The sequence below is a fragment of the Lotus japonicus genome, chromosome 2, assembly GCF_012489685.1.
Source record: "Lotus japonicus ecotype B-129 chromosome 2, LjGifu_v1.2".
NCBI lineage: Eukaryota > Viridiplantae > Streptophyta > Magnoliopsida > Fabales > Fabaceae > Lotus > Lotus japonicus.
The window spans coordinates 34,028,067-34,048,456 of NC_080042.1; the positions used below are offsets into that span (position 1 = coordinate 34,028,067).

General features: G+C 37.6%; 1 protein-coding gene across 1 annotated transcript; it reads right to left on the reverse strand.

The window, feature by feature from the left end:
• Positions 1-8,809: 8,809 nt before the first annotated feature.
• On the reverse strand, positions 8,810-18,814 carry LOC130737928 (uncharacterized). Its single transcript, XM_057589801.1, has 5 exons — positions 18,472-18,814; positions 18,195-18,372; positions 16,674-17,537; positions 15,237-16,412; positions 8,810-11,770 (listed from the first exon to the last, which is right to left on the reverse strand). The coding sequence occupies exons 2-5, from the start codon at positions 18,358-18,360 to the stop codon at positions 9,105-9,107; spliced, it is 4,872 nt and encodes a 1,623-aa protein (XP_057445784.1). The 5' UTR covers positions 18,361-18,372; positions 18,472-18,814; the 3' UTR covers positions 8,810-9,104.
• Between the last annotated feature and the right edge of the window lie 1,576 nt (positions 18,815-20,390).

Genomic DNA, 20,390 nt, shown 5'->3' on the forward strand with positions numbered 1-20,390 from the left:
GAAAATAAGAAATGTTGGGTTTTATGTTCTTCCACAATTCATAAGGAGTCTTATTCAGAATTGGTCTCACAGAGATTCTGTTCTGAATGTAACATGCTGTATTTACTGCCTCTGCCCAAAAGTGCTTAGCCATGCCAGTTTCTTGGAGCATGGTTCTAGCCATCTCCTGAAGAGTTATGTTCTTCCTCTCAACAACACCATTTTGTTGAGGAGTTCTGGGACAAGAGAAATCATGTGCAATTCCATAGGAATCAAACAGACTCTCAAACTTGTCATTCTCAAACTCTCCACCATGGTCACTTCTGACACGCACAATCCTACAAGCCTTCTCGTTTTGCACTTGAGCAATGAAGGTAGAGAACACAGCATGAGACTCATCCTTGCGGGTTAGAAACTTTACCCATGTCCAGCGGCTATAGTCATCAACGATAACCATCCCATATCTCTTACCACCTATAGACTCAGTTTTCACTGGTCCAAAAAGGTCGATATGCAGAAGTTCTAACGGCCTTGAGGTTGAGACAACATTCTTTGCCTTGAAAGGGACTTTTGTGAATTTGCCTTTCTGACATGCTTCACAAAGAGCGTCTGAAGCGAACTTCAGATTGGGTAAGCCCCTGACAAGGTTTAGCTTGCTCAGCTGAGAAATCTTTCTCATACTGGCATGCCCTAACCGTCTATGCCATACCCACTGCTCTTCATTAACAGACAAAAGGCACTTCACATTCTGAGCCTCCAACTCAGATAATCTGATCTTATAAATGTTGTTCTTCCTCTTGCTGTTAAACAGAACAGAGCCATCGATTTGACTTACAGCCCGGCAGGACTTTTGATTGAATATAACATCATAACCCTTGTCAGCTAATTGACTTATAGACAATAAGTTATGTGTTAAGCCGTCTACCAATAACACATTATCAATGCATGGACTACTATCTACACAAATAGTACCAGTACCAACAATTTTACCCTTTTCATTTCCTCCAAAGCCAACTTCGCCTCCAGGCTTAAGTTTCAGCTCTCGGAACATACGCCTTTCTCCCGTCATGTGACGCGAGCATCCACTGTCCAGATACCATGATTGGTGTTTCAGTGGAGCTATCAAGGATATCTGCAACATAGATAATCTTGTCCTTAGGTACCCACTTTCTGGGTCCTCTCTTGTTAGTTACCCCAGAGGTTCTGATCACCTTGGGTGTCTCAACATGATATTTTAAAGGAATATTTGCATGATATTTAGTCATAGAGAAAGATCCCTTTTTAGGAGGGTTTTTAGCAACTTTAGCAGGTACAGGATCAGGCAATATGGTACCAGAGGGAACAAAGCATTCATACAAGGATTTAGCTTTAGACAAAGAGGGCTCATTTCTAATTGGTTTAGAATAGCCAATGCCATGCATTCCATTTCTGCTTACGCCATAGATCATTGAAGCCATTAAGCTTCTATCCACGCTTTTAGCTAGGAATCTTTGAAAAGACTTTTCATACTTAGATTCATTTCTACAATCAGAGGCATCACAGGCAACAATTTCTTCTAACTTAGCAATCTGGTTCTTAAGCACAGAGTTAGAATTGATCAAGGCATGATTATCATTTTTCAAATCAGAAATAATTTTCTCATGTTCAGAAGGAGTCTTGGAAACAACAGATAAGTTCTTTTTCAGCTTCTTATGCTTAGACAATAAGGAGTTATACTTATCCATAATATCAGACAATGCATGTTTCAGTTCAGAGGTAGAGAAAGAAGCGAATACCTCATTTTCATCGTCTGAGTTAGGATTTCCTTCTGACTCTGAGTCAGAGTCAACATCTCCCTTTGACTCTGCTTCCTTGTCCTTGACAATAGCCATGAGTCCTTGGACTTCACCATCAGAGTCAACATCCTCTGACTCTGATTCATCAAATGTCACCATCAGACTCTTCTTTGTCTTGAAGTGCTTCTTTGGCTTCTTGTCCTTCTTCAATTTTGGACAGTCACTTTTGTAGTGCCCTGATTCTTTGCACTCAAAGCATGTGACTTCCTTAAGTGAGGACTTCTTCTGACCTGAGGATTCAGACTTTCCTTTTACCTTTCCAGAGCCTTTGTATTTGCTCTGCCTGTGCTTCCAGATGCGATTAAGTCTCTTGGAGATCAGAGTCAGCTCATCTTCATCAGAATCTTCTGACGCTTCTTCAGATTCCTCTTCTTCAGCTTGAAGAGCTTTAGACTTCTCAACCTTAGCCTTTTCAGATTTAGATTTCAAGGCTATGGACTTTTTCCTCAGATCTTGCATCTCTGAGCGCTTCAGCTCATGGCATTTCAAAATGCTGATGAGTTCTTCTAAACTCATATTCTCAACGTCTCTCGTGAGCTCTATTGAAGTCACTAAAGGCATCCAACTTTCAGGAAGACACCTGATGACCCTTATGACATGATCTTTTGTTGTGTAGCTCTTGTTGAGAGGTCGTATGCCAGCTACAAGCAACTGAAATCTGGAGAACATTTCTTCAATGGACTCATTTGGCTCCATGATGAAGGATTCATACTTTTGGATCAAAGACAATGCCTTTGATTCTTTGACTTTCTTGTTTCCTTCATGAGACATCTTCAGAGATTCGAAAATGCCTTTCGCAAACTCACGATCTGTAATCTTCTGGTACTCTTCATAGGAAATAGCACTTAGAAGAATTGCTCTTGCTTTGTGATGTTGTGAGTACAGCTTCTTTTGATCTGCAGTCATCTCTGACCTTGGGATCTTCTTGCCATCTGCATCAACTGGACGCTCGTAGCCATCCACAATAATATCCCAGAGATCTGCATCGAAACCCAGAAAGAAACTTTCCAGTCTATCTTTCCAATATTCGAACCTTTGACCGTCGAACATAGGAGGTTTTGCATTGTAACCATCACTTTGAGTTTCACTGGTGGTGGCAGCCATTGTTTTTCACACCGGCCCGGATCACTGAACACTGTTAGGTGTGGTAATCAGAACTTGCGCTCTGATACCAATTGAAGGTATGAAAAACGGTAGAAAGGGGGGGTTTGAATAACATTTTCAGTATAAAACTTCCACCTTAAAGATTTTGACAAATCTTTCGAGAACTTAAGTGCTAAAGATAAGAGATAGAAAAGCACACAAGGATTTTATCCTGGTTCACTTGATAAATCACTCAAGCTACTCCAGTCCACCCGTTAAGGTGATTTCTTCCTTCTTAGAATGAAGGCAATCCACTAATCAGGTAAGAGTTACAACTGCACTTGAAACCTACAAGTGACTAACAATTACACTGACTTAACTCACACTAAGATTCACTCTCTTAGTCTTCTCTAGGATCCGATCAGCCTTGATCTCCTAAAGGAACTAAACAAACTGTTTATCAAAGAATTGTTTACAAGAGATTTGCTTCTAAAAAGCTAATAGTAAACTCAATGAATTTCAGATGAAAGAAAACTTAGAAGAATTTAAGTTTGTCTTGCGCGTATGTGAATGCTTCTAGCCGTTTCTTTCAGTCTTCAGCCTCTTTATATACTCCAAGGATTAGGGTTGAGCGTTGCATGGAAAATGCTACCGTTGGAGGGCAGTTCTGGAAAATCCAGCTTCTGCTGTGTCTGAGACTGTTAGGTAGGTCGTCAGGAAGGTACAGTTGCTTTTGTACTTGGATAGCGACTTGACCTTTAAACCTAGGAGACTTCTGATCAGGGGAATGCTTCATATTGGAACTTGTGAAGCCGGTTGATCAGAGTCAGAGGGAAAGCACAGATCCTCTGACCATTGTATCTTCTGATTCTGAACTCAGAGGGAAGAACATGGCCTTCAGAGTTTCTTGCTTCCGGACTTCAGAGTTTCCACTATTCAGCTTCTGCAACTTCAGAGTCTTCTACACCATCAGAACATCTGAACCTTCAGTGTTTCTTGGTTATCAGAACTTCTGGATCTTCAGAGCTTCTAGTGACTGAGTCCACATCAGAGTTTGTGTAGCTTCAGAACTTCTGAAGCTTTTCCACTGTTCATGTTGAACATGGTGAATGCGAAAGCGTTGCTTGGGTCACTCTTTAAGCACAGTGCTTCTGATTTGTGTGAGATTGAATAGAGGTCAGAGCCTGTAAATAGCACACTCAGAAAAACACGTTAGAGTACCACAATTGTTCATATCAAAAGGTTAACTTGTAATCATCAAAACATAGAGTTGTACTACTAGATCAAAACTTGATCTTACACACATTGCTTTGATTCGCTTCTTCTCGTGTGGGTTGCGGCTCCAACTCCGATTGTTCTTTCTTGCTCAAGGTAATCCTCCTCTTCTTTTGTTTCTCTTGCCATAATGACATGCTCCTCTTCTCTTGGTGATTCGGTGAAGTTATTATGCCTCTTCTCATCGTCTTCTTTTGATTCTGGAACGCAAAGCCCTTTCTGTATTTTGTGAATCTCTTACTTTTGGTTGTGCTTTATCTAGTTAAGGCAGTGTCTTAGGTGGGTTTACTACTCTACTGGAAACGCAAAGCCCTTTCTATTAAGTGTTTTGATATGTGGTTTACATATTTATGAAAAAGTTTTAGTATGAAAACATGGTAAATAGACAAAAAGCATGAGGTTTTTAAATGTCAGATTCATCTCTGTCCTTGTCGTTTAACAGTTATAAGAACTCAGTATAATGTGCCAAACATGCAGTTCAATACCATGGTGTGACCTTCACAATTAGAAGCTAGCTAATTAATCTGTCAATCAATTACTTGCACGTTGATGATATCTAGATTAGTGACCAATCAAATAATTATCATCTAAGTGGTATCTATCTAAATTACATGTAGCATTTGTCATGGATGGAACTTTGTCAAAAGGTGGCTTATATGTCATGGATCGACCAAAACTTTTTTTGAAGGTGACAATAACTAAATAATTGAAAACAGAACTTGTTGTTCATTGATACAAAACTGAGTCCAACAATAGAAACTAAGGCAGAAAAACAGAGATTGTGAAAGGGAAACGGTATTTGCATTATTGAAATAAGAGGGAGACCTACTAGTTCCCAGAGCCAAGCTCATACAATGAGCTATTTCTCTCCATTCACAAAACAGAAAATGATTATCCAACAATACCTCTCTCTCCACTAACCAACACCTATATGGACTCAAGTTCCCCTTCTCTTGGTAACTAACACTTCCATTAAGCTGATCCAACATAGCATAGTTCAACACTTTGCCAAAGCTGATCCAGAATTGTGAATTAACTTGGAAAAGTGGTGGCAGCCTCTAATCAATTATAAGACAATCATACCAGTATCTTTTCCATGTATCTATTTAAATTTCATTTAGCATTTAAATTACAAATCTGTATTATGGATTGAAGTGAAGGGAAGGAATGTCAATTTCTCTTTGTATGTGTGGCAATTGAACATTATCTAACTCTTTCAATTTCTCTTGGCTATGGTGTGCATTGAATCTAAATCTGCTCCATTTAACACTGTAGTTATTCTCTCTAGTTTTTCCTAGTTGATTGATGCAGGTTTCTAGGCTTAGTTGCATAGCCATAAATCTGGTTTCTTACATAAAATTCTGGTTTGGTGGCAGACTTTAATTACAGTTGATAGTATATATTATTGGTGGCTTAGGTGTATTAGTTGAGTGGCATATTAGTTGATCAAACATGGTGCTTTGTTTTCCCTGTGTTGTAGCACATTTTGTTTTTCCTATGTTATTTGCTTGTTTTATTTTTGTAATCTTTCTATTCTGATTTTTTTTTCTGATCACAATATTATGGACTCATCCCTCTTTAGACCATGCTTTGTTAAGAACTTGTGAGTTACTTATAGTCTACTTACTTCAATATTTATTTATGATAGATGGATTCTAATGTTGAAAAAAATGAGTCCAAGATTTGGTCTGCCTCAATTGTCAAATGTTTTATATACATTATGGTTGATGAAGTCACAAAAGGAAATATGTCAAATGGTGTATTTCACTCTAAAATATGGAATTCCATGACTTCCAAATTGAATTCCATGACAAGGTCGTTCATTTACTGTTAAACAAGTAAAACAAAAGATGAATAGATTGCGTACAATGCATCGTGAGTTTTCTTTACTCTTGCAAACCACTGGATTTGGCTGGGATCCGGAAACCAACACTGTTACTGCAAGTGAAGAAGTCTGGAAAACTTACATTCGGGTATGATTAGTTTAGCGATAAATATTATTTATTTGTGAGGTTATAGTTTAATATATATGTAAAATTTCTTAACAATTAGCTGAATAATTAGTTGCTTTATTTTAGGCACATAAAGAGGCTGCTCAATTTCAGAAGAAAGGATGTGAGCATTATAAGTTATTGGGCATCATATTCAATAGAAGTACTGCAACTGGAGTATTGCATCATTCCTCTACCCAAGACCCACCAAATACAGATGAAGAAAATGAGCTTGAAGATCAATACTTTAACACTGGGGTTCATGTAAATGTTGATAAGGATAGTACAGACGATGAAGTGGAGAACATCTCACGTAGTGGAAAGCGCAAAATGCCTATAAAAGAGCAAAAACCCAAGAAAGAGTCTAAATCAAATCAAATGGGGGAGGCACTTGCAGCATGGACTGAGGCGTCTAAGGCGAGGGCAGTGATTAATTTTGCTAGAGCTGAGAAACTTATGGCTAAGAATGTGGAGAATACTTCTGACTATTCTATGGCCAAGTGTATGACTGTTCTTGGAGAGATTGAAGATATTTCAGATGATCTTTTTGCAAAAGCTATAGAAAAATTTGAGAAGCTTGTGTGGAGAGAAACATTTCTTACCATGCCTAGTGAAAGGAGAAAGGGATGGCTAGTTAGACTTTAAGGCCAAATTTTGCTTCTTTTAAGTTAGATTTTAAATTTGATATACTTTTAGTATTATGGTGTATTTTCGTTATTATTTAGATTTGATTAGTATGGCTGATTTCATAATTTTTTCTAGTATTATGATATTATTTTCATTGGCCTCCATTAGTGTTATTGATTTGATTAGATTTTAATGATTGCATTGCTATTTATTAATGCATTGTGATGGAATTTCATTACAGGTTATAGTTATAATGGATGATAATATTAACTCAGCAAGTGATGCTTGTAGCTCTGATGATTTTTCTTCTTCTGATGAATCAAGTGATGATGATGAACTCATGATAGTTGACATAGTGTATCAATATTATCAAAAAATTTTAAATAAAGCAAGTGTACACAATTTTGCTCTAAATGGTCGTGCATTTGTTGCTGAGATGTTAAATGGATCTGGAACGACTTGCTTTGACTTATTTCGAATGGAGAAGACATGTTTTCTCAATTTTTGTAATGAAATGAGGGGAAAGAACTACTTGAGCGACTCAAGAGATGTCCTTCTTGAAGAAAAGGTTGCCATGTTTTTGTTCATAATTGGCCACAGTGTTCGCCATAGAGTGGCTGCTAACCGCTTCCAACACTCCACAGAAACAGTTTCTCGTTATTTCAAGGAAGTATTAAGGGCAGTATGTCGGTTTGGAAAAGAGTTGATTAAACAAGAGTCCACAGAAATGCCTGATAGAATTAAGAATAACAAGAAATATTATCCTTGGTTCAAGGTAAATAACTTCATCTTAAATGTCATATTTATATAAATGTCATATTGCTACGATCTAGTTTCAATTTCTTTTATTTGGCTTTTGTTGTAGAATTGTGTAGGTGCAATCGACGGAACACATGTAAGCGCATGGGTTCCTGCTGAGAAACAAGTGTCATGCAGGGGTAGAAAGACAACGGTCACACAAAATGTTATGTGTGCATGTGATTTCAATATGATGTTCGCATATGTGTATTCAGGATGGGAAGAAAGTGCACATGACGCAAAGGTTTTCTTGGATGCACTTACCAATCCAAATGCAGAATTTCCTTGGCCACCTGCAGGTAAATACTATCATTTGTAACGAGGATTTTTTGTGTAAATAAAATAAAGAATCAAAATTAATACATAGTTCGTTGATACAGGTTTTTTTTATCTTGTTGATTCTGGCTACCCATGTACCGGAGGTTTCCTCCCCCCTTATAGGCGTGAAAGATATCATGCACAAGAATATAGGGGTCAAGGTAGACAGCCCAGGAGTCGTGAAGAATTATTTAACTACAGACACTCATCTCTAAGGATGACGATTGAGCGTTGCTTTGGAGTCTTGAAAAATAGATTTCCAATTTTAAAATTGATGCCCTGTTAGGCAGCGACAGCATGTTGTACAATTCATAATTATATCCGCAAATGGAATCTGCGTGATGAATTATTTAGTTTATGGGAAGATATGGATCCTATAGAAATTGATGCAATGAATGGAGGTTCCAGCACCATGAATGAAGGTTCTAGCGCCATGAATGAAGATTATGACATAGAGGGAACAAACTCTAATAATGACAACTTATCAAGATTATCCGACGAAGGAGCAACGCAAATGGCATGATATAGAGATCATGTTGCAAATATAATGTGGGCACACCGAAATGACTAGTTTATCAAATTTGATTTATGTTCTTACTTTATTTATTAAATTATACTTATATGGATTTTAGGATTAATGATTATTATACATTGATGATATTTTATAAATGTTATTATATTTTTATTTAAGATTTATGGTTTCTTGGTAACTCTTTACATTCATTGTTAACTATTTTGTCACGAATATTTTTCATAAATGAATAAAAGTATATGAAAAAGTCTGATCATAGAGTTGAAACACTTTGGGAGAGGTTTGTATAGGTGAAATTTTGTTTCAATATGAGTCGCAGGCATCACATGAGATTATTTATGGTCGAAATAGGCAGTGATGGCGCAAAGGGGTCGAAAATAGCAATGGCATTCTGGATTTTCTCCAGAGATTATTTGTGTATTTCACCAAATACAACAAATAGAAAGCTGCTCCCATATTACAGACACATGTTCCTTTGGCAATGAAAAAAAGGCTCAAGAACCTGTCAAATTGCCCTATCATTATAAACTTTTTTTCCGGTAGCAACTATAAACCAAAAATAAATAAAAATAAGACTCTATCAAGAACTATAAATACAGGGCGCGGCAAAAGGGTATCTTTACCGCTCAGAACATCTACCACAACAGAGCCTACCACTATAAATACTCAAGATTTATCCTTACTGGTGTTATTCCCAGTCTGAACGCCAGTTTGAGCAGCATTGGAATAATGCATTTTGATGGCTGCCACAGGATCTGAGACTCCACTGCCTAATCCTCCCACAGGAATTCCCGGTCTCCTTACACCATTCATTGCCACCATTCCCTCACCCTGCTTCAGTAAACTAGGGATTGTTTCAAAACCATTTCTTCTCTGCATCTCGGAGGAGACATCTTGGCAATGCTTTACATCTACCATAGAGGGCTGCAATTTCAGACCATCCCTGTTTCTGAACATCTGATAATCAATCACACCATTGCTACCATTGACAGATGGTCCATTCACGTTCTGTTGATTCTTGGCCAAAACTGGCAATGACTGTATTGAGAAACCAGACGTTATTCTGTTCCCATCCCAATAACTCGTGAACGAAATATTTTCAAGGATCTGGCAATCATTGTGATCAATCTTCACAATAGCTGATTTTACATCAGAATTAGAAGATGCGCTGCTTAAATTCGGATAATGGGCACCATTTTCTCTCTTTACCTTGCCTGATAAATTAGGCTTCTGGGTGGATGAAGGGCGGGTTAATATCTTCCCGAATAGTTTCACATCACCACTTCGGGACGTTTTTTCTGAATCGGACAAACACTGCATCTGTGTTTTGTGATGATCATCAGCTTGTTCAATCTTTGTTGACAAAACAGGCAACTCAGTCACTGAGCTGCTGCGGCTCATACCCACATTTACATCCTTAATAGGCACTCCCAATGGATAGCGATGAAGAACTTTAGCAGCCTCAGCACAGTCTAATAGATTCCCAGGGTTATGAACATTATAGCTACCATTGCTACTGGAATTATGACCGCTGATATATCTACTTCTCTGAAAATCACAAGTAGAAGACAATAGCTTTTGGCTAGCTGTTTTCTCACATGGCAAAGAAGCACCAGCAGTATCTTGCAACACCGAATTCACAGTTGTAGAAGGATCCTCCGATGATCCTGAGAAAGGAGGTTTTTCATCAAGGCAATGTTGGGGCTGATTTTCAGCATCTGAAATTAATCTTGGACAAGAAATTTCTATAGGAGACACTGAAGCATTTAGCATAGTGCTTGAATCATAGATTTTGTTTTTTAATTCATCTCCAACATCTGTATCAGCTTCAAGTAAATTATCCCTATAAAGACAAGAAAGTGAACCCTCCAATTCATTTCCATGGCACGCAGAAGAAACCTCAGAAACCAGTCTGTCCTCAGCAACAGAATTAGAGTGGCATGGTTCAATCTTGGAAGCAGGCACCAATTCAGTAACTGCACCTCCCATTTCATTCAGTTTATCTTTTTCAATTTCTATGCTATCCGACACAATCATAGCTCTCTCATCCCTGACTGAACCAGACTTATCAGAACTGTACAAGACATCCTCGTCGCCATCAGTGTCCAGTATGGACTTGCCCTTCGTTACATTCCTGGCTTCCACAGGATTGGATTCATGGTATGAGTTCATGACAGATGAAGCCAGTTCCTCACCTGCTTTAATACCTGACGTATCAGTGCCAATGACAGAACCTCTCTCTTCATTGCATGCATCATCTGAGTCACTTCTGCCACTATTTGCATCATCATTCACTAGCGATCCAATGTTTTCAGATATGGGGGGATTCATTCTAAGGGTTTTCTGAGCTTTGCAGAAAAAAACTTTGCACTGGTCTAGGGACTTCGTTCCAACACACTGTGCAATCATTGCGAAATCCTTTCCAAAAGATGATACAGCCTGAAGCAAGCCTGCTTTCTCCCCATCTGTCCAATCAGCAGAATCCAGTTCACCACCGCTCTGTCCGGAAAAAGTACCATCATCAATATTCTGAGTAACATCAGGCATCAAAGGTTGTTGTTCGCTTAGAGACGTCACATTCACGCCATTCCTGTCATTGTTAACATCCACAGCATGAACTGAACCTGTCATGCCGGAACTCATAGCCTCAGATGAAAGAGAACCACATATACCAGCCAATACATCAGCTGCAACTGTCTCTCTTTCATCTTGAAGAATGTCAAAACTGCTTGGTCTCTCTTTGATGCTCTCCTTACCCCTTGATGTTTTCGTATCACCATGTCCCCTCCAAAGGGATCTTCCTGAACGCAATTTTCGATTACGTGCAATGCCATCTGCCATCACCGAAGCTGCATTCAACATCTCAAGTGAAGCAGCATTCACTTCGCGATTACACCTTTTACTTGATGCTAGCAAGTCAGTCTTTACCCTAAACAACTTCTTGAGTTTGCCACCATCTTTTTTCTTAATTTTCTCAAAATAATCGGACTTGTGGTTTTTGTAGTAGAATTCAACACAGTCAGCAGTGGTCTTGTAATCAAGGAAAGATGCAATTTTCCGAAAATCTTTTCCAAAGGCTGCGAATTTTTCCAGGAAAATCTCTCTCTCTTCTGATGTCCAAGGGTTGACGATAGACCTTTCTTTCTCAATAGCCAATGGATCTTCAACCAGCCCATTACTAGATAAGAACTTTGAAATCGTTTTCTCCTTCTGATCCAAAATTAATGCTGGCATCTTCAAGGTGTTCCTGTGAATTACATCTTGGGATTCTGAAAGCAGTTGGCTTGTACAATTAATCAGCTCAGATGTTGGAACCAAGTTAAGTGGATTTCCTGCAACAAATATGGAAGGAAATATAGAAAAAATAACAGTTATTATCACAACAACAAAGCTAAATTTGAACATACAACTATAGAATGTAACTTCATGAGTAAACATATAAACAAGTAGTCAATAGCAGAATGCAGAATAGAGCAGCAACACAGTGGCTGTAAAAACAAAAATAGGAGCTAAAATATTCAAGAATCTTGTAAAACACATAATTGATAATCCTAATAGGTTTGAAATTTTATTATTAACAATAAACAAAATTTCAAGATTCAAAACTAAAGATTCAACATTGGGTTATGATGGAGTTCATGGCGGAAATGGCAACCATTTGGCGGGATATCGGCCGTGGTGGAATGTTAAAAAAATGCCATGTGAAACCGCAATGGTGGGGTCTTGGCAGATATTTGATAACACTGTGCCGACCTGAGCTTGCGGTCATTCATTCCTCGCTTGTTCCAATCCTAGTAAAGAGCTTCAGATCTGATTCTACACTACATACGATATTCCACATGGGAACCAGTAAAACAAGGGCTTGGAGTGTTGTCATCTTGTTAAGGATGGGAAAGGTCAGGGACAACAGGCTCTGGGGCTGGAAGGAACTGGCACCGGTTCCATCCTCCTCTCCTGCTGGAGCCATCATGTTATTCCCCACAGATGATGTGTGCCTTCAGTAGCAAGGATGGCCTTTACAGCAACACTAATGGCCAAGGTCAGACCGCCGGAGAATCCCATCTTTAGTAAGAGCCTCGAGAAGGCTTTATAAATGAGTGAGAAAGTCTCCAGACATTAGTGTCAAGTGCGTTACTCGTACCCAGCATCAGACTCAGAAAATATAAAACAACAAAGGCAATCAATATCACGAACCATAAGAAGAAGAATTTTAATACAATTAATACTTTGATGAATCGGATTGCAAGCTAATTCTGTAAGCCAAAAATCAAGATCAAGGTATTCCTTGCAGAAAGAGCAAGCGTAAGCACTGGAAGTTTACTTGCTTGTTTGTTAGAGTAAGGAAGAGAGTGTGAGCAAAGAAAATCATGTAACTAAATAAAGAATGAGTGAAGGGACCAAGCCAACTTGAGTACGTCCCTCATATATCGAAGCAGCGGACCTTATTAGAAGACAGGAAAGGATGAGATACAATTCGATGGCAACCCTAACCCTAGGAGCTAACGTTGCAGTGGCAGAGAGTGCACTGCAGACGCCATGGAGGTTGAAGTATTGTTCAATGCGAGGTGTGCTTCAAATTTGGCAACACAACTTCAATTTGCAATCACCTCATTGACCAGAATTGTGCTCTACAACAGCAGTTCAATCCTGCCTCTCAAAGCTTTCAAAATGGTCAAATTTCCTCCGAGTTCACTTCCTCTGAAAGACCTTACACCAACAAATTTTATCCTTAGGGAATGCAACTTCAGGCTTCACCTCAGCACCACCCACAAGAAATGGAGGCTAATTCTTGACCTCCTTCAGAAGAATGTACCCAGGCTCTAAAGCTTCACACCATGTGAATCCAAGTGTCAGAAGATTGAACAATTTAAGCCCTTTGAAGTATCAAGGTTTATCTATTAACTCTAGTGGTTGCACATGCTATACCTCCTCTTTCAATCCTTCCATTCTTCTAACCCTAAAAAATATTTTCCATGTTACTACCATCACCAAGAATTTGCTTATACATTGAATTTCATCTCCCATTTTGTGTAGTTAAATCACAGGGTTCTAACCAAGTTTTGCTTCATGGAGCTGCTGGCAAGGACGAGCTTACCAATTTCCAAATGGACAACACTTTGGTACAATTCCATAGGTGCAGTTTTTACTGTTCTCCAATTATAACAAATACATATATTGAAAAATAGAAAGTTGAGGGAAATTATTAGAATAATAAATACTAGGAAAGTGGGTAAGTGGGTTTTTATTTGGCAACATGACAAACAGTACTAATTGCACTGAACCTTTACTTCCCAGATCTACCGCTTCATCACCCCAGAATCCTTCCCCTAAATTTGGGCACAACTGCTTCTAATCTTTCCTACGTTATGTGGCACAAAAAGTTAGGGCATCCCAATGCCACCATCTTACGGAATGTATTTAAACCTTCGTAATTTTCATGAGTATCAGGGCTTACCTTACTAGCCAAAGCATCTCTCCTTACATGTTCTGGAATCATGCTTATACCACTACTACTTACCTCATGAATAGATTATCAACCAGTTCTTTACAGTCTGATGTTCCCTATGTGAAATTGTCTAAACACTTGCCTGAGTATCACTTCCTCAAGGTTAGGTTACTCCACTTCTAACAGACTACAAACACCTTAATCCTCAAAGTATGTGATCTTAAATGAGTCATCCTTTCCTTATACTCACTCAAAGTATTTGAAATAGAAAGCACAGTCTGCGTTTCTCAAAAATAGCTACTGGTTTGGGAAGAATGACCTAAATTCATAAACAAACACAAAAAACACTTGAGTGAAACCCACTTTTGTGATTTTTATATCTAGAAAAGGAATTGTCTGGCTCTTTGCTTGGGAATACTCTAGGTGCACACCAAAATAATAATAGTAATGATTAATTAATTAATAATAATATAACTAGCTATCAGCATCAATCTGACACATAATTAACTAAAAGGGTAAAGAGAACAAAGTAATATGATAGAAAAAGAAAGACAAAGGAATTAATAGGAAACAAAGATGGGATGTAACTAAAAAATTAGCAGAACATAGGGAAATATGAAGAACTCACTACACAACACCCTAAGAAAACAAAATAGAAAACTGCAACAAAGGGGCATAAATTTTATTAATGGAAAGAAAGTGTGAAATTAATGAACAAAAAATCCTACATAGACAGCCAAGAAGTGAAAAAGAATCTGACATCAGATCCCCCAGACCTTCTTTCATATCTACCTAATAAACCACTAGAAGGATTTCATCTATTGAATTAAATTTTTTTTATCATACATCAACTTAAGGAGCTAATTATTCTAAAATCAAAACTCAAATTTTAAGAGGTTAAGAAAGCGTTTGATCTTTAACTTCAAGGGCAAAAATATATGTACATGTTCTCAATTAAAAAACTTCTTTATCTGCACCATTAACTATTATTTCATTGAGTCCTTTGGTAAAAGATAAATGACATGAAACACTAAATCCACAAAGATCCACTGTTTGATTTAGATGGTATCAGCATAAATACATAATGATCTACAAGCACGTAAATCACTTAACATGGCTACATATCTGGCCTAAAATGCAGTAAACTAACAAAGAAATCTATTTCACAATCAGTGTTAAGAGTAAAATAATTCAAAATTTGAGTAGCACAGTTAGATACCATACAGCAAATCAGTAATTCATAGCATGCCGTGAATCCCAAATGAATATGAATTGTGCAATACATGCATGAGTCAACAAATTATCAATTACATATGCTAAGAAGAAATGGTTAAAGAGAATCATGTTCATACCAGGGATGGGAAAATGAAAACGATTAGATGAACGTTTCTTCTGATGAGCATTCCTGATAGTTCGTAGACCTAATTGAGGCTTCTTGTGAGATTTTGGACGGCATTTCCTAATAGACAGTACGCGCATATCTTTTTTCCACAGGTGACGCAAGGCTTTAAACTTAAGTGCTATAACTCTCTCCTTAAATCTTGCAAACCGCTTTTTCTCTGCAATTTTTTCCATAATGAGTGCACCATCTCGAGAGCAAGAGTCACTGCTAGCTCCAATATTACTGATCTTACCACAATCATCTGGCAATAACTTAGCAAATACTTCAGATGCTGTTTTTGCAGTTTCTATATTGCAAGACATAATTGTACTATATAAAGTATCATCAGAGCTGGGATAAAAGCTTGCACCAGAGTTAGCATCCATGAAATCTTTAACCTTAACCTCCATAGATGAATTTCCATCACCACAAGCAGATGCGCTGGCAGCTTGCCTGTAAGTACAGGGAACTAAGCATTTCTCTGCTGTTGACCGAATTACATCCAAGTCTTTCAAGCAAGTGCCAAATCGACTCACATTGCATGATGAAACTTCACTAATCGAGGGCAGGGGCTCCACAAACTTAGACATTGCCGTTCCAGGCCTATTGATATCAGCATCATTGCTATTATTATGTATACCAGGCAAGTTAGTAGAATGAGCCATCTTCTCCATATTAGGGTCAATAGATGAAACCATTTTCAATGTTTCTGGACATGCAACGTTACTGGAGCCTCCAGCATGTTCATCACAAAATTTTGAATTGTGACACAGCAGGAGGGAGTCAACAGCTGCTGAAGGTGGAAATTTATCCCCAGGCTCAGAATTTAGCGACTTCAGTTCATTTTCAAGTAAATCAATTTCAGTTTCAGTCACCTCCAATACCTTTGAAATGTCAGCTTTCAATAACAGCAACTTATTCATTGTGGTGGATCTTAAGACATCAGCATCCGCAGAGCTCAGATCATCAGACTGTACCAATTCAAAAAGTGAAGAGCCCAAACCACTCAATGAGTCAACATCCACCTTCTCTAAATTTAAAGACAACACCTGCGGAGGATTTTGAGACCCAGGACCTGGTGAGCTTCTTAAGTTACTGACATCATTATCCACAGCTTCGGCTTTTCCAAACATTTTACTATCCACACCTGCCAAAAGGTGAAGTTGAGGTATTGGCAAACAATAGAGCAACAAAACAAACTAGCATATATAAAATATAAAAACTTTCAGACACCTGAAAAAATTAGACTGACAAGAGACTATTTCCTACAATTCTAAATTATCTAGGATAAGCATCCTGATGAGTCAGAGATGTAAATTCACTACCAGCAGGAAACACATCCAAACATTATACCCTTCCAGCTGAAGGGAAAAGAGGATTACAAACAGTAACAGAAAATCCAACATACCTGGAGGGGAGCTGCCGGCAACAGTAGATTGAATTGCAGGAGATGCACAATCTGAGGATATTGAAACTTTGGCGCTTTTATCTACTACGCTGGGATGGAGAATATTACCAGGTTCCATATTAATAAGAGACGTAACAGGGCCATCTTCGTTAGAACTGACATCAGGCCCCTCTACTTTCTTCTTCTCAAACTTTGCAAGTCCCTCACCCCAATTTAGCCTAGGCTTTTTCTTTGAATGTGTATCTTCATATGTAGCAGATGTCTCACATGCAGCAGCTTCCCCAGAACTTGACTTGACAGCAGTGCCATTTCTTTGTTGCAAACCAGCCTTCCTTTCACAGGAATCTGCCGCTCCAATGCTCCTTGATCTACTTGAACGTCTAAGGCCAGAGTCTCTTGAGGACAAGCCTCCAGAACGGCTCCATTTATGGGGCTTCCAGTCAACCAAACCCAGAGAACTCTCCCTATCAAATCTCCGGCCCCTGCCGAACCCATTAACACCACCAATCTTACTATGCTGGTCTCTGAAGTTGCGCTGCTGCCAAGTGTTTGCATAGTTGGAATGTGGATGAGAGGAGTAGGTGGGTACCATATCATCAACTGACCTCCTGTCATTGTTCGCACCATGCTGCCTTCGGGAAAAACCGAAAGCACCAATATTGGGTTGCCATGAATGTTCTCTCCAATCTCTCCGGTTAAAGGATCCTCTACTTTCCCTATAGCTCCTGCCATACTTTCCATCTCCTCGAGAAACAGTTGGCCTCCAGTTATCTTCCTCCACCATCTTGTCATAGGATCGAGAAGACGCATACCCATGACCAGATTCTTCTGGAAACAGATGCCAACCACCATGCTTGCCATGTCCTTCAGAAAATAATCAAACCAAAAAGGGGAAAATAGAAAAGAAAAATAAATCACCACAACCAAAGTAAATATATTCTCTCAACCAGAAGAAGAAAATTTGCCTACTTATGCAATTAACATTCCAACCAAAACTACAGACCCAGATCATCAAAACAAAACAAAACAAAATCCAAAGATATAAATCAATACAATAAACTGAAGTTCGCAACCGTTCAGATAAACGGCATAAGTATCATTAAAACAGCAATAAAAACTAGCTAGTATCATACAATAATAACTATCAGACTCCATGCCCTTCAGAAAATAATCAAACCAAAGAGGGGAAAACAGAAAAGAAAAAACAAATCAACACAACCTAAGGATACCAATTCTCCCAACCAGAAGAAGAAAATTCACCCACTTATTAAATTAACATAACATAACAACAACTACAGAGCCAGATCTTCAAAACAAAACAAAACCAAAAAAATCCAAAGATTTAATTCAACAAATACACAAAAATTTGCAACCATTCAGAGAAACCAAGTCATAAACGGCATAAACATAAAATAAACAGCAATTAAAACTAGGCTACTATCAAAATTAAAGAGCAAACAAATCAAGTAATCAGAGGGGCAAAAAATTCATGTTGATTAAAAAAGGGGAATAAAAACTCACCTGCAGGTCGCCGGAACTCAGGCGATCCCCATCGTCTGAACTCGCGTGAGCTGTGATGAGTGGACGAGTCTCTCCATCTCGCCACAGGCCCAAGTGACTCAGACCTGTCGCGCTTCCTGTCCTTGAAATAGTCCTTTCGATCCCATGGCACCGGTTCCGGCGGCATGAAAACCCAACCCTAACAACAACAACAACAACAACAACACACAAATTAATCACCAAAAACAGCAAAGAATCCGAAATTGAAATCACGAAACCGGTCCACACTGGAACTTACGGCAGCGCAGGTTCGCTGCTATCCACGGGATCGAACCTAGGGCTTTCGGGAACGGGAAAAACCTCGGAAACAACGCGAAACCTAGGAGACGAAAATGGCAGAGGATTATGGGATTGAGGGTCCAAAGGCGAGGGTGTGTGTGTTTTTTTATAAGGGTTTTCTAGGTGTGAGGTGCAGTGTGGCCTTGTTGTCTGGCCTCACTTGCTCCGAAATCTCGGACCTTTGTGTCGGTAGTCGAAGGCAGCGAGAGAGTGAGGACAACGTGAACCGAGAACCAAGAGAGGGAAGAAGGGAAGGGAGGGAGGGAGGGATGAACCAAGGGAGAAAACTAGCTGCGGATCTCAACGATGTTTTAATGCCTTTTCCGGGTTTATTTGGAATCCGAAAAAGAAAATTGCGTATATATATATATATATATATTTCATATCTTTTGATATTATTTTAAATTTAATTTATGTATGTGTGCACACACATTATAAAGAGTTTACACTTTTCCGAAGAAGATTGAAAAAAATATAAAGAGTTTACACATTTTCAACCTATCACTAATTATGCCTGAATGAATGATAGATCAAGTTGTAATAACTAATGGGATATGATTTTTTCTAATAAGCAAATGTTAGTTATTAGTAATGTTGGTAAATTAGTCCTCCACAATCTTTCTCATGTAAACAAAAAAATAGTCATCCTCAGTTACATGTTTTCTTATTTAGCAAAACTAGCTTAAGAGAATTTTAGGGCTCGTTTGGTGGTCATGATAGGATATGATATATGAATAGAATATGACAAGACCAGATAGACTCTTATCCTATCCAGTGTTTGAAGTGTACATGATAATGACAGGATATGATATAGAAAAATGTAACAAATTTATATTTTAGTTAAAAATAAATTTAAAAATTGATCATTTTATTAAATTAATTTTTTTTTACATTTTCATGAATGAGTCTATTTCTTAAATAACTAAAATTAATTTAAATTTTTTAATTAGTATATTTTATTGTTTTTAAGATAGCATATATTTTAAATAAAATTATGTGGTTAACCAATTGGTTTTCAATTAGTTGTTTTGAAGATAGCCTATATTTTAAATAAAATTATGTGATTATTAACAATTAAAGTTAACTAAATTAAGAATATTATTACTTACTTTATATTTAAATTATAAATTATGATATAAGTAGATAAATAATTTTAAATAATAGAAGATTAAAATAGAAAATTAGTTTATTACTTTAAAAAAATTATTGTAACCAATTGATATTCACTTAATTGTGACACGTTATAAACAAAAAAAATTAACTAAATTAAAAATATTATTATTTCAAAAGAATTTTACATTAAATTATTATATAAGTGAGGGAGGGAGGGATGAACCTAGGGAGAAAACTAGCTGCGGATCTCAACGATGTTTTTATGCCTTTTCCGGGTTTATTTGGAATCTGAAAAAAAAAACTTTTATATATATATTTCTGAATTCTGAATATCAAAAACAAAATTGCATATATATTTCATATATTTTTGATATTATTATAAATTTAATTTATGTATGCTTCCGCATTATAAAAGAGTTTACAGTTTTCTGAAGATTATTAAAAAAATATAAGGAGTTTACACATTTTCAACCCTATCACTAATTATACCTGAATGATAGATCAAGTTAATAGTTAATTATATGATTTTTTACAAGCAAATCTTAGTTGTTAGTAATGTTAGTAATTTAGTTCTTCTCGGGATTCACACTCTGGACCCTTCCTAGCTCTACTGCTTGATCTAACCTTCAACAACAACTAATGGATATGTGCATTGGAGACAAAAAGGTCTAGGAATTAAACCTTTTAATTTATCATTATGATGTACCTAAAAGAAACAATATCACTAATTTCAAAAAAAATACCATTCAAATTTAATTATAATAT

Excerpts from the sequence above, each read along its gene's own strand:
- LOC130737928 (XM_057589801.1), bottom strand. The coding sequence starts at position 18,360 with ATGCCGCCGGAACCGGTGCCATGGGATCGAAAGGACTATTTCAAGGAC. Across the intron at positions 16,413-16,673 it reads TGCCGGCAGCTCCCCTCCAG|GTGTGGATAGTAAAATGTTT; the intron begins GTATGTTGGATT and ends ACCTTTTGGCAG. Across the intron at positions 11,771-15,236 it reads TTTTCATTTTCCCATCCCTG|GAAATCCACTTAACTTGGTT; the intron begins GTATGAACATGA and ends TATTTGTTGCAG.